The 12,752-nt window shown below is 45.2% G+C and overlaps 1 protein-coding gene across 1 annotated transcript in view; it reads left to right on the top strand.

Annotated features, from left to right (window-relative positions):
* The window catches only part of LOC143270692 (uncharacterized), a 63,663-nt gene extending 58,100 nt beyond the window's left edge, over positions 1-5,563 (top strand). The window contains exons 3-5 of the mRNA XM_076561589.1: positions 3,177-3,463; positions 4,083-4,128; positions 5,319-5,563. Coding sequence (XP_076417704.1) covers positions 3,177-3,463; positions 4,083-4,128; positions 5,319-5,414 — 429 coding nt within the window. The 3' untranslated portion in view covers positions 5,415-5,563. The remainder of the gene's footprint in view (positions 1-3,176; positions 3,464-4,082; positions 4,129-5,318) is intronic.
* Positions 5,564-12,752: the final 7,189 nt, after the last annotated feature.

Below are 12,752 nucleotides of genomic sequence, written 5' to 3'. Positions count from 1 at the left end.
ATATTTCTACAACTACTCTTACATTCTGCAGATTAGACTCTCTCTAGGGGATGGGACAATGGGATGGGAGGGCTTTGTCTACATACGTTTCTGCCTGTGAATGTTGTGACTGTGAATGCACCTGTGTGTGGATATGTACATGCTGACAAAGAAATCCCTCAGGAAAATCTGTGTGCAGGTAGGTTTCCCATCTAATAACTATGATGAGCAAAGTCCCATGGAAAAATTGTGTAGAAACTCCACAATCACATTCTTTAACCTGAAGCAGTGGTTCTCAACTTGTGGGTTGCTGCCCCTTTTAACTTTGGGGTTCACAGACCTTTAAAAGACCATTGTTAAACAAAGATATTATATTATGATTCATACCAGTAGCAAAATTACAATTAGGAAGTAACAATGAAAATGGTTGGGGTCACCACAGCATGGGCAACTATACTAAAGGGCCACAGCATTAGGAAGGTTGAGAATCACTGACCTAAAGCATTGAGCATGTAACTAAACAAGAAAGAGCCACAAGATTTCATTAATGCATTTCAATCATGGAGAGTCCCTCACAGATTATAACTTATAAGAAAATCACACAGAGTTGCAATTGGGCTCATGAAGCACTGCTGTTCCACAGCAAAAGCTACATATGGGTACAGGTTCACTGTCATTGCCCAGATATGTAGGAATGGGCAACTAGATATCAGCAGGCAAGCAGTAGACATCCTAAGGAGTCAACAGAGTGGAGTCCCTTCCCCAGGTTCAAGATGGGGACAGCAGAGTCAAGAGGACCAAGGGTAAAAGCAGAGACAGGTGCTGGTTTCAAGACTCACACAGATAACAGATTGGAGCATTGCAGGCCTTGGTGTTTACCTGTGTTAGCTACTCCCATAGTGCACCCCACAGCTCCTCTGGGTTACACAGCAAGCATTCATCTTTTAGGGTGCTGAATCACCCATCAGAGAGGAATATCCCCCTGCATCACTCTTTGCTAAGTCCTGGGAGCAAACTGCCAGAAATAAAAGAACACACCCAGTGTCCTGTGAGCTCTGTAGAAAGGGGAGGAAATGAACAGTCTCTGGGGCACCCTGAATGCATGATTACTTACCTGCTTCAAAACAACCCTGTGAACAGCACATAGGGAAATTTATCTCAGAATCTGGGGTTGGTATGGATGCAGGAGCTAGGTCTCTGTCCTTAGTGAGGAAAAAGCACTCACGTTCAAATTTCTAAGTTGCTCGCATATGTTGCAGGGATGCTAGGGCTAAAAGGAGGGTTGGTTTGAAACAGCCAAGCCAGGAACACTGAAGATGAGACACAAAGAGTTTCTGCGATCAGTAGGACAGTCAAGCTGTCTCACAATGATAAAGACAGGGCTCCCAGCTAGTGTGGGCAGTCCAACCAGGCCACCAAGTTCCTCAGGAAAGCACACATGGCACTATTGGCTCCTTAAATAGCCTGGCTTCTACAGCAGCTAATTGTGAGAGTGAGTAAAGTCTGTGTCTAAGAAAGCCTCCCATTTCAGTGTTTCAGGGAAGCCTTTCACAAAGACCCAGGAGATAAGAAGAAGAGGAAGGACAGTTGCAGCTGCTTCTTGGTGACTGAGAAGAAAGAGAGCTGAGGATAATTAAAAGCACCTGGACAGCTGAAATGTCAGAGGATGCAAGAGCACCCAGTGTCTAATGGAGACAAGAAAGTCAAGGCTCAAAACTCACGAAGCCCTAGTCAGGGATGGACAAAGGGGCCTGTGGTGGTGGGGGGGTGGTTGAGCCACCCCTGACAAGGTGGGCAATAGGTAAACAGAGCATGATCATCTCCTTGATGTGGGCTAGACCATGTGGACCGTGGGACCTCCAGTATCTCAGCCTATGCTATCCCAGAGAACCAACCATCTCCTAACAATTACCTCAGCCATTGTCCAGACTCTGCCATGATCCTATTAAAAACAAAAACCATGAAATGACAGAGCTCAGTAGCTCTTTTAAATTTTGGGAATGTCACCTACTCTGAGGAGTCTCTCTAACTTTTCCTCAGTTCTGCCCCTTCCTGCAATGATGCTTTGTAGAGCTGAATCCAGAATTGCTTACTCCTCCTGTCATTCACCTTCACAGCTGTGAGACAGGTTTGGAGCCAGTACCTAGGGTCGATCTTTGATGTCCTCAGGTATCTGGGTCACCCTAGGACTTTGGTCAAGCACAGCTATGTAGAGCAAGGTCTCCATCAGAATGAGCTTGTGAATACCAGTGGAATTCAGCCCTGTTGGGAGCACAGTCTCTCAGGAGGATCTTGCCCTGGCCTACCCACATATTTGCCATCATACAAGGCTCTTCAAGACAGCACATCCAAGATTGGGGCATTTTGTTTGAAGGACTTTTCCATAATTTAATAAAATGATTTACCTGGGCTCAAGGGCCTGCTGAGTTTGAGAAGGTCTTTGTGTTACTCCCTGTAACTGAAATTGAACAGTCCAGCCTTACCCAAAACTAGAGGTGTCAGCTAAGGAGCAACCCAGAGCCACAGGTTCCGCACCCCCACCCCATACACACTCACTGCATTTTTTAAAGTACTCCCTGCTCTTTCAGCCCTAATGTGCTTCAGGCTAGACACCTCAGAGGACAAGCCCACAGCCACTGAGCCTGTGCAGGCCAGAATGTGATTGGTCACATTGTAATTACGTTGAGTGTCCAGAAGACAAGCTTTCCCGGTCAAGAGTCACAGCTGTACCTGTGGCTCCAGACAGCGAGGACGTGGCTATAAAGCTTCGGAACTCGGGTCTGATTGAAACATTCCCCGCACAGAGACTCGCCAGGGCTGCAGCCAGTGTTTCAACAGGATGCTGAGTCAAGGAGGTGATGAGCAACAGGAACAACAGTATGATCAGTAAAATGGTTCTGATTGGACTTGGGCAAAATCCGGGGAGCAAATCTGTTGGAAAGGCCAGTGGCCATGCACTTCGATTACCCAGCTCTGCCCGTGGCCCCTCTCTAGGCTTTCCAATGATCCATGGCCAAGATGCTCAGATCTTTATCTTTGTGTTTTTATCTCTAGCAGGTGAGAATGCAGTAGTCCTGAAGGCTGGAGAGAAAGGAGGCAAGAGAGGGCTTGTATAGAGCAAGCTTGCTCAGGGTGAGCTTGATCAGGGCAAACTTGCTCCAAGCAAGCATGCTCATGAAGAGCTTGCTCAGTCCGATCTTGCTCAGGAAGCCACAGGAGTGGTAGAGGAGGGAGAAAAGGAAGAAGAAATGGAAGGAGCACATGCTGGCAATGGTAGTTCTGGCCCCATGGACAAGGGGATCCAGGCAGAAGGTGGCCATGGCAGCAGTGTTCAACAGCAACCTCAGCAAGAGGCGGCAATGCCTGAGGGCACCATGGGTCTCCAGGCTGGGGATTTCCAGAGCCACACCAGATTCACCCAGTCTCAGCTGCAGGACCTGGAGCAATTTTTCGAAGAGAATCACTTCCCCAGCTTTCAAGTAAGGTAAGCAGAACGCCCTGCTAGGTGCCTTGTTTTCAGGCAGTGCATCCAGGCTGTGCTTTGGTGCTCCCTGAATCCCTCATTTCCTCTAGAAACAAAGCCACCATGTCTGGACCCTCCAGCAGAAATTGGATTCTGGAGTAGGAAGATGTGCCCTTGTCCAACTGGAAAGACTGTCTTCTGTTGCCTCTTTAAGTGGCACTTGAGTGGGAAATTTAGACAGTGCTTTTTCTAAACGAGTCTCTGTAAGAATGAGTGAGAAGCCTGAGGTGTGGCTGGGAAAATGCAGGAGGGATTCCAGCTCAGATGAAAATTTGACTAACAGTTTATATCGTGGAGGATCTCTTAATGAAGCTTTACATGTTAAGTACATGGGCAACATACCTGTGTTTGGGGGGTACACTTAATTTTGATATCTGAAAGAAACATGTTACAAAATAAGTCGCAAAATAGTTGTGAGGAATACTGTATGTGGGGCAGTTGGAGTGTGTGTTTGTGTGTGTGTGTATGTATGTGTGTGTCTGTGTGTGTGAGCACGCACACATTTAAAAGGAATCAGAATATGTCCTTATATAGTTTGTTTCCACCACAATGCCTAAATATTGGAATCTTTTCACTTCAGGAAGGCTCTTGCAAGATCTCTGGGTGTGACAGAAGAAGATGTGCAGGTCAGTATTTAAAAAAAATGTTTTGTAAGGGCTCCACATTTTGTGATGTTGTTGTCTAGAGGATAATTATAGCAGAAGAGTGGGACCCTGAAGTTGTATCCCAAGGACGCCAGACAAGTCCACAGCCGGGCTAGGCTCAAGATGATGAAAGACCTCCATTTTCTCAGGCAGGAAATGCCAACCTGGACACCTGAAACCTCAGATGCCACGGTGCTTTGTCTGTCCCTTGGTGGACATAGTGTGTTCTCCATGACCTTCTGAAGGCTGTGCAGCCTGCATGCCTCACTTAAGTGAAGAGACCATGTTCTTGCCCACTTTCAATTCTTTCACTCTGCGTGTCTCAGAAAACCTTTTCTCAGACTTCTTCTGTTCTAGTCTGTAAATGTCACATGCCTGGCTTAGTTCTCAATCAATACTGGGACCAGGAAGCTCTAATGTCCCATAGACCTTTTACCTGTCTTTTGTTGGTTACTTATGTGAACTGTGCTCACCATTACAATCAGCCCTGGCTTTTCCAGACCACATGCCTACAAGGGAAAAGGCCTACAGATAGTATGCTTGGAGGCTAGGGAGGAAGCATAGAGCAGGAAGAAGTGCCCTTTGTCTCATAAAATGTGCATTCTGGGTACTCACAAAAGGCTATCACCATGGAGCCTTTCACAGACAGCTTTGGGCCTTAAGATAGTTCTCCGGGGTTTTTGATACTTTTCAACACACAGCAGGGACCAGGAACAACCCACCAGCTAGATCTGCATTCTCTTCTGAACAAATGCATTAAAAATATCAATTAATGGAGTGAAGAGTCAATATTCTAGGTCTGTCCCATAGCTGAAGGACTGGGTGTGGTGGTACATGTCCTCACCGGCTTCATGGGGGTGTTTTGACTGTTTCCATGAGAATGAAACCTGTTGCTTCCAGCATTCTGAACAATCAGTACACACTTGAGGTAAGTCTTCAGTCTTTCTTAGGGTTAGATAGATAAACAGTTCCTGGGCAATCAGAAATGTGGTGCTTTTCTAGGGGAGTAGCTCTGTCCTGGAGCACATACCTAGCACACTCTGGCCCAGGGATGGAATCCATATATATTCTAAAATGTTAGTAAAATTGAGCCAGTATACCAGGTTACAGCATGTGTTCTTCAGTGGTGGTACAGTTTAGTGTACGAAAGGAACCCTTTCTTCTGCTTGTAGGAATGGTTTAGGACCAGGAGAGCCATTTTGAGGAGAAGCAATAGAATGGTGGTGCTGATTGATGCACCACCTGTTCCCCAGAACAACGATCCCTGAAGATTTTGGAGCAGCGCATGAGTGCCACCTCTGTTGTGAGTCAGATGACCTGGAACCTGGCCCCGCCCCCAGTGTCTTGGCCACCCATGCTGGCCATGACATCCTTTTCTTCCCTGCAATTATCTCAGCAATAAAGAGGTGGATTCTCAGTATGTTGGTTCTATTTTTTTCAGGATACTAAAATATGGGTATAAGTATTTGAACCATAGTAGCATATTACAGAAATGGCATTTATGGCAGAAGGAGACACTGGCAAACTGTGGTCACTATGCCTTGCTGAGTGAGAAAGATTTCCAGGTGCTATGCTGCTTCATGCTGACTCCACATGGTTCTCTGTCCCCTCATCATGGCCTTGCCAACTCACTCCACCTCTGTGGAACAATTATTTCTAATGTCAGGTGGGGCAAGTCCCCGGTACAGGACACTGTGTTTCTTCTATTCATGGCTGTTCCCACCCACAGTCAGGGTGCCAGTCCCAATAGCCAGAAGAACGAGCATCCACCACAGAAGCCATTTCCTGAGAGCATAGGGAGCACCAAGGCTGTGCAGCTTTGTGATCTGTGTACAGCATATGTCACATTTGGTGCCCCGAGTACAGTGTGTGTGTCAGTAACAGTGCCTGGTGTACAGCCTGTGCCAGGTCCAGTGCCCCAGGTACAGCCTATGCCGGTTCCTGTGCCCCAGGTACAGCCTGTGCCTGTTACTGTGCCCCAGGTACAGCCTGTGCCTGTTACTGTCAGCATGTACAGCCTGTGCCATTACAGGACCGCATGTCCAGCCTGTGTCAGTTCTGACGCCCAATGCACAGTCCATTCCAGTTACAGTGCCCAAAATGCAGCCTGTGCCAGCATGGGGGTCCTGCCGTTGCCTCTGTGACAGGGCTACAGCTGCAGGAGTTGGAACACCTTTTCCAGAGAAATCACAATCCAGGGTAAGCACCTTGTGTGGCTTCAAGTCCTTTCATAGGGAACAGGCTGGTACAGAGAGGCCTCTGGCTCCTGGCAGCTGTCCTTCTTGTCTTCATTTACTGAAAAGTTCAAATCACATTTTGAAGTTTTGTTTTGTCTTGGAATGAGTGTGGGGGGACAAGAGGAGCTGTGTCTCACATTGGGAGGTCAGAGGACAGCTGGAAGGACGTGGTTCTCTCCTTGCAGGATGTGGGTCCTGGGCTCAAAATCATCTCCTCAGGTTGGCAGGCAGGCATGTTCATCTGCTGGCCATTTTGTCTGCCTCCATTTTGCCCGCCAGAACTAAAGCCACCCACACATTCCAGCCTGCAAGACCCCTGCCTTGCTGTCCTATGGTTCCACACAGGAGTGGGAGCCATGTAAACTGGGAGTGGAGCTGTTCTCATGTAGTTTTTAGGTGGAACAATTAGAAACGTTTTGCTGGAGAAGCCTGAGTTGTGGTTGGGATAATTCAGAGTACCACACTGCCTTTGTTTATAATGTTGATACATTTGTATCCTTCCCCTCCCTCCTCCTCTCCTCACATGGATCAGTCTCGTCTCATCCACTCTGGTCTCTCCCAGATGTCCCTGCCTCTGGTTAGGCTCTCCCACAAATCTATTATAGACTTTTCTTTCACTACACTAGGTGCAAGTCATGTTCCTACTTCTTTATGTCCTTTTTACATTCAGTATTTAAATCAATATAGATGTATGAGTACATTCAAGTCCTTTAATGCTGGTATCCTTTGGATTTTCTATGGAGCAGTCCTGGGGTTATGGCCAATAAAGGATTCAAATTAGTGTAACTGCGTGTTCCATGATCCTAAAATGTTTGAAATACTGAAAAGTAAGCATGGATTCTATCCATATAGGAGTAATTTGGGTGTGTGGATAGTGGACAGGCAGAACCCGGCACTGATAATGTTGATGTAAGCTTGGTTAAACAGAGACTGAAGGGAATGGGAAAGCATGGATTCCAAATGCCTGGTCCCTCTGCTGTTTTGAAGCATCTGGAGAGGCCACACATATAAGGACACCCAGCTTTGTAATTATCAGAAGCACGCTGGTGCATCTGCCTGAAAATCCTGCTCACTTCCCTCAGGATAAATAACTGTAGGAAGGGGGGAAGGGCATGCAACGTTTGGACATTTGTCCAGGGTCTATTCTGCATTGCTGTGGTGGAAACCAGAGCCTCCCACATTCTAGGCAAGCAGTGGACTCTGTCCCAGCCCCTCAGCTTCACACAGCACTAGAGTAGGGAGACAACAGGTTCTTCTGTGCAATCTAAATTATAGAGAGCAGCTAATGTCACAGGATGTCTTTTCTGATTATATTCTGATTACCCTACTGAACAAATCCCTCTTCCCTCTCATTGCAGAGATGGTTCAGGAAGAGGAGAGAACAGATCTGGTGAGGGAAGAATCTGCCAGGACTTAGCAGTGCTCCTCCTGGGACACGCTCCACCTCAATCTACAGATTGTGCAGGTGCTCAACTGTGCCAGCCTTGACCAGGATCCACTTGTAGATACATTTTTGTCTTCCACCCACATGTTGATACATCTTTCTTCCCTAAGAACCTGTATTTGAAATAAATGGTCTTTCTTCATGTGTCTTCTGCATTAGTATGGTATGTATGACAGTTATCAAGGAAATGCCATTTAAAGAAAATGACAAGGTCTCCTTCTGTGGGGGGGACATCACAGAGTAAGCATCAGTAGACATTTATGTCAAGGGAGATTGTCAAGGGGTGTTTACATTGACCCATGAATTCTCCTGTCCTCTATCATAGTTTTTTCATCCTCACCCTGACCATGTTGTACCACACATGGGCAAGAGGGACATTGAAAATCTCTAGGGAGGTGGTGTTTATCCAGACAGAGATGGTTCTGGCCGTAACTGGGATTTCATACCATCCATAGAATCTGAGAGAACCAATTTTGTCTGTTTCTTTTTATATTATTTTGGTTTTTCTTTTCTTTTTCCAGTGGACAAAGTGTCTGTTGTGGTGCCAAGTTTTTTGTCAAGTAGCCAGAAGCTAGACGCATCTAGAAAGAGGGATTCTCCATTGGAAATAGGCTCCATGCAGTAAGCAATTCTGAGGAGCTTTTCCTGGATTAATGATTGACATGGAAGGGTCCCTCCCACTGTGGGTGGAGCCACCCCAGTTCAGGACATCCTGGAGTGTATTGGAAAGCAGGCTGAAGAAGCAAAGAGGAGCAAGCCATTAAGCAACATGTCTACACAGCTTCTGCCTCAGTTCCTGCTTCCAGTTCCTACCCTGACTTCTCTCAGTGATAGTCTGTAAACTCTGAGAGGAAATAAACCCTTTCCTCTCTGGTTTGCTTTAGTTCCTATGTTTTATTACAGAAGCAGAAAGCCATAAAGCCAACTAAATAAAAGAAATGGACTGATAGAATCTCTCCTCCCTCAATTTCTCCCAAGTCCCCTCCTTCCAACTCCTTCCATGACTTCCCCCACTACTCTCACATTAATTGCCTCTTTTCACTTGCTCTTCTACGTATAGACATATATGTATGAACAACTGTGTGAATACGGCCTGCTAAGTCGGCTTTAGTTGTTTGTGTGTATATGATTTCAGGGCTGCTCCTTTGCCTTGACTAACCACTTAGAGGGCTCATCCCTGGGAGAGGTCATTTCCCCCTCTTTCTGTAGTCACTACTTGCCCACAGTTCTCAGTCTAGGAACAAAATAAAGCTCAGACTGAAAATCCCAGTACATAGTGTCTCTCCTTCCATGGACACTTTACCATCTCTCCATTATCTTGTCTGGTGATATGGGCAAATGGTCAGATCTCATTTATGCAGCCAGTTCTGTGAGTGACTGTTTCACAGCAGACATCCTGGTATTGAGGCTATTAAAATCTTTCAGCCCCTCTCTTCCCCTGCATTTCCTGAGTCATAGATGCAGGAACTGTGATGTAGATGTAGGCACTGGGGCTGTCCTTCCCATGAGCCATTGTTCTCTGCATCCTGCCTAAGTGTTGCTTCTCTGATGGTCTCCCTTTGCTGTAGACAGAGGGTTCTCTGACTAGGGGTGGTAGTCACACTTATATAAGGATAAGATTAATAATGCGGTTTGAATTATTCCAGTCTATCATCGTGGCAATTATAAATTGTCTTCTAAGATACATAACCTCACTAGCCAGCCCTGGGACATTGTCTAGGTTTCTAGGATGAGGGATGATTTCCCTCCTGTGTAGTGGGTCTTAAAAGTCCAAATAGACACCTGTTGGTTACCACCAACCTGGGAGTGTCTCTTCTGACACCTCTCTGGATATTTGGTCATTGTTGTACTAACTGGGAGCTGTTGTTGGGTATTACTGGCACTGGCGGGAGGGCTGGAAATCCACATGAATGAACCAGCTCACTATTAATAAAAAGTGTGTTATATCATGCTGCTTCCATTCTAAAATGGCAGAGAAAATACAAACTTAAATCAGAAATAAATAGTTAAGGATCAAAAGCAAAGAACAAGAAGAAAAAGACATGCAGAATAAAGTTAATCACAAACTGCTTTCTCTGAAAATGTAAACATGGTTGAGAAATTAAACACAGTTAAGTTGCTGGAACCATCAAAACAAGACAAAGAAGGCATCAGTGGGAATCCAAGACACTCAACACCCTGAGAGATCCATGACAAGAGCATAGAAGGAGAAGAATCAAGTTAAAGGTGCAAAATATGGTTTTAAAAAACTCATAACAGAAAACTTCTCAGAGCTGGAAAAAGAGAGGTCAATCCAGATGTGAAGTGCTTAGAACACCAGGAGACAGACCAGGAAAGAATTGGTCCTCCTCACAATTAGAACACTAAAGACACAGAACAAAGACAGCATCTCAGCAGCAGCCAGACACACCATGTCCCATAGGACAGACTGGCAGAATGGCAGCCGATTATTCAGCTGCAACTTTACAGGCTGGAGGCCCGGGCAGATGCATTTCAATTCTGACTCAATTGCCAACCCAGACAACTATAGCTAGCAATACTGACTGTTGTAACTGAAAGGAAAATAAACACACTCCATGGTTTTAACAAAAAATAGGCTAAAGGAATGCATGAGCACTAAGCTAGCTCCATAGAAAATACCTACAAGAATCATTTTGACTGAAGAGAAAAACAAATTCCTCCACAAATCCACAGCAAAGAATAAACCACACTAGGATCATAGTTCTGCAAGAGGGGAAAAGAAAAAAACCTACAAAATCAACAAATCACAGGAATTAACAGCTACTTTTCAACAATAACTGAGTACTAATGGTCTCAATTCCACAACCAAACTACAGGAGCTTCCACACCACTGGGCTCTTTGAACACGTGCAATCACACGCACAGACCTACATATAGGCATGGGTACACACAATTGTAAATAAAAATAAATCATCAGGAAAAGGAGCACAGACTAGTAGATTGCATCAAATGACAGGAAACATCTACTTGCTGCCTCCAAGAAGCAGAGGTCACAATAAAAGGCAGATGTCACCCTAGGGTGAAAGAATGGAAAAAGATCCGAGTAAATGGGACTAGGAAACAGGCAGGTGACACTGTTCCAATAGCTAAAGAAAGAGACTTCCAACCAAAACTAGTGAGAAAATATAAAGAGAGTCACTACATATGGACTAAGGGAATGTAAGAGGACTTTATGATTCTAAAAGTATGCCTCAAGCAGGTGCACCTGATTTCCTAACAAATAATATTAGATTCAAGCCAGATTAACTATAGGCCAATACTGGTGGGTGACTTTAATACCTAATTCTCACCAATTGATATGTCTCCCTAACAAAAAATAAATAGAAATATGCAAATTAAATGATATTATAAATCAAATGGCCTTAACAGACATCTATAGACTATTCCATCCAAACTCTGCAGAATACACATTTTTCCCATGAAACTTCTCCAAAATAGATCACATATTCTGAGACAAAGCAAGTCTCAACAAATACAGAAAAACAATTCTTTACCTGATCACAATGGAATGAAACTACGGAGGTGGTGGCGCACCCTTTTAATCCCAACACCCAGGAGACAGAGGCAGAGCGATCTCTGTGAGTTTGTGGTCAGCCAGGTCTACAAAGTGACTTCCCAGACAGCCAGGACTGTTACACAGAGAAACCCTGTTCCAAAACACAACAACAAAAAAGCCAGAGAGTGCAAATAAATGATACATAGGAGAGCCCTGGAAAATGAAGGATAAGCCAAACCCCAAATCAGGAGATGAACAGAAATCAAGATCAACGCAGGAATTATTTAAATGGAAACAAAAATAACAATAAAGAATCAATGTAACTAGAAGCTGGTTCTTTGAAAAGTATGAGTAGGCAGACTAATCAAAAGACAAAGATAAGGATATTAGAGACTCAGATTAAGGGACTGCATCAACATCCTCAGTGATAAGAACTGAGGCAAATATTACAAGGGGAATTTAACAGATATTATGAAGCTATTATAATTGGGGGTAATTATTTCTTAAGCAGATCATTTGTCTTTTGAGAGGACAAAGTGTCCTTTGTTTGGTTATCGACAGTGCCATTAACTAGAATTATATTCAAACCCAGTTCCAAGATCTTGATGTTGAGCATGAAGAAGAATGTCTAGCCAGCATTCAGTGTACTAACAGGCACTCTAGAACTATTAGCCACTAATCTGATCATGTCCACTTAGTTCTAAGCCCATTCTCTGAACAGCAGTGGTAGGTGGAGGCTGAGGTCCACAGAAATTTTCTACATGTTCACGCAAGGGTCCTGTGGTCTCTGTGTGTTCCCACCTTTCTCCCATACTCTATTCCCCAATTATCTTGCAATGCTACACAATTCATCCTTCAGTGTCATCTTTACAACCTAGGAGGCACAGGCAGTGTGCATGCAGGCTAAAACTCATTCTACATGCATGCCCTGGAAGCAAGGTTTAACTTCCCAGGACCTTTCACAAGCCTGTTCACAGTGGCTCCCTCAGTTCCTCATCTTTGTGCCAAACTCACCATTTGTGCACCAAAGCAAATACCACCTACCTCCCCAAGAGGTCATAAAGCCCAGAGCAGTCAGTCAGGGAGGGAAAAGCCTATGGCACCCATCTGCAGAGGAGCGTGTTGACGTCAACCTGGAGGAATGTGGAGAAGTGTGGAGCATGCGCAGAAGGATGCATTGACGTCACCCTTTCCTCAGGCCTTCCCTTGATGACCGATCAGTAGTTGAGACTGACCGAACAATAGGACTTGAGTGTGGGCATTCCTGGGGCCCCACTTCTCTCTGTGGCTTTGGCCCACTACTAGTCATGGCCAGCAAGAATGATACTGGTGAGGAGATAGCTGAGGTCCACACCTTAGAGGCTGCCTTGGCGATGGTGCGTGGCAACCCTAGAGGAGGTGACGCCTG

Source organism: Peromyscus maniculatus, chromosome X (assembly GCF_049852395.1).
Source record: "Peromyscus maniculatus bairdii isolate BWxNUB_F1_BW_parent chromosome X, HU_Pman_BW_mat_3.1, whole genome shotgun sequence".
Lineage (NCBI taxonomy): Eukaryota > Metazoa > Chordata > Mammalia > Rodentia > Cricetidae > Peromyscus > Peromyscus maniculatus.
Note: the sequence above shows the minus strand (reverse complement) of the source record. Positions and strands in the feature narration are given on the sequence as shown.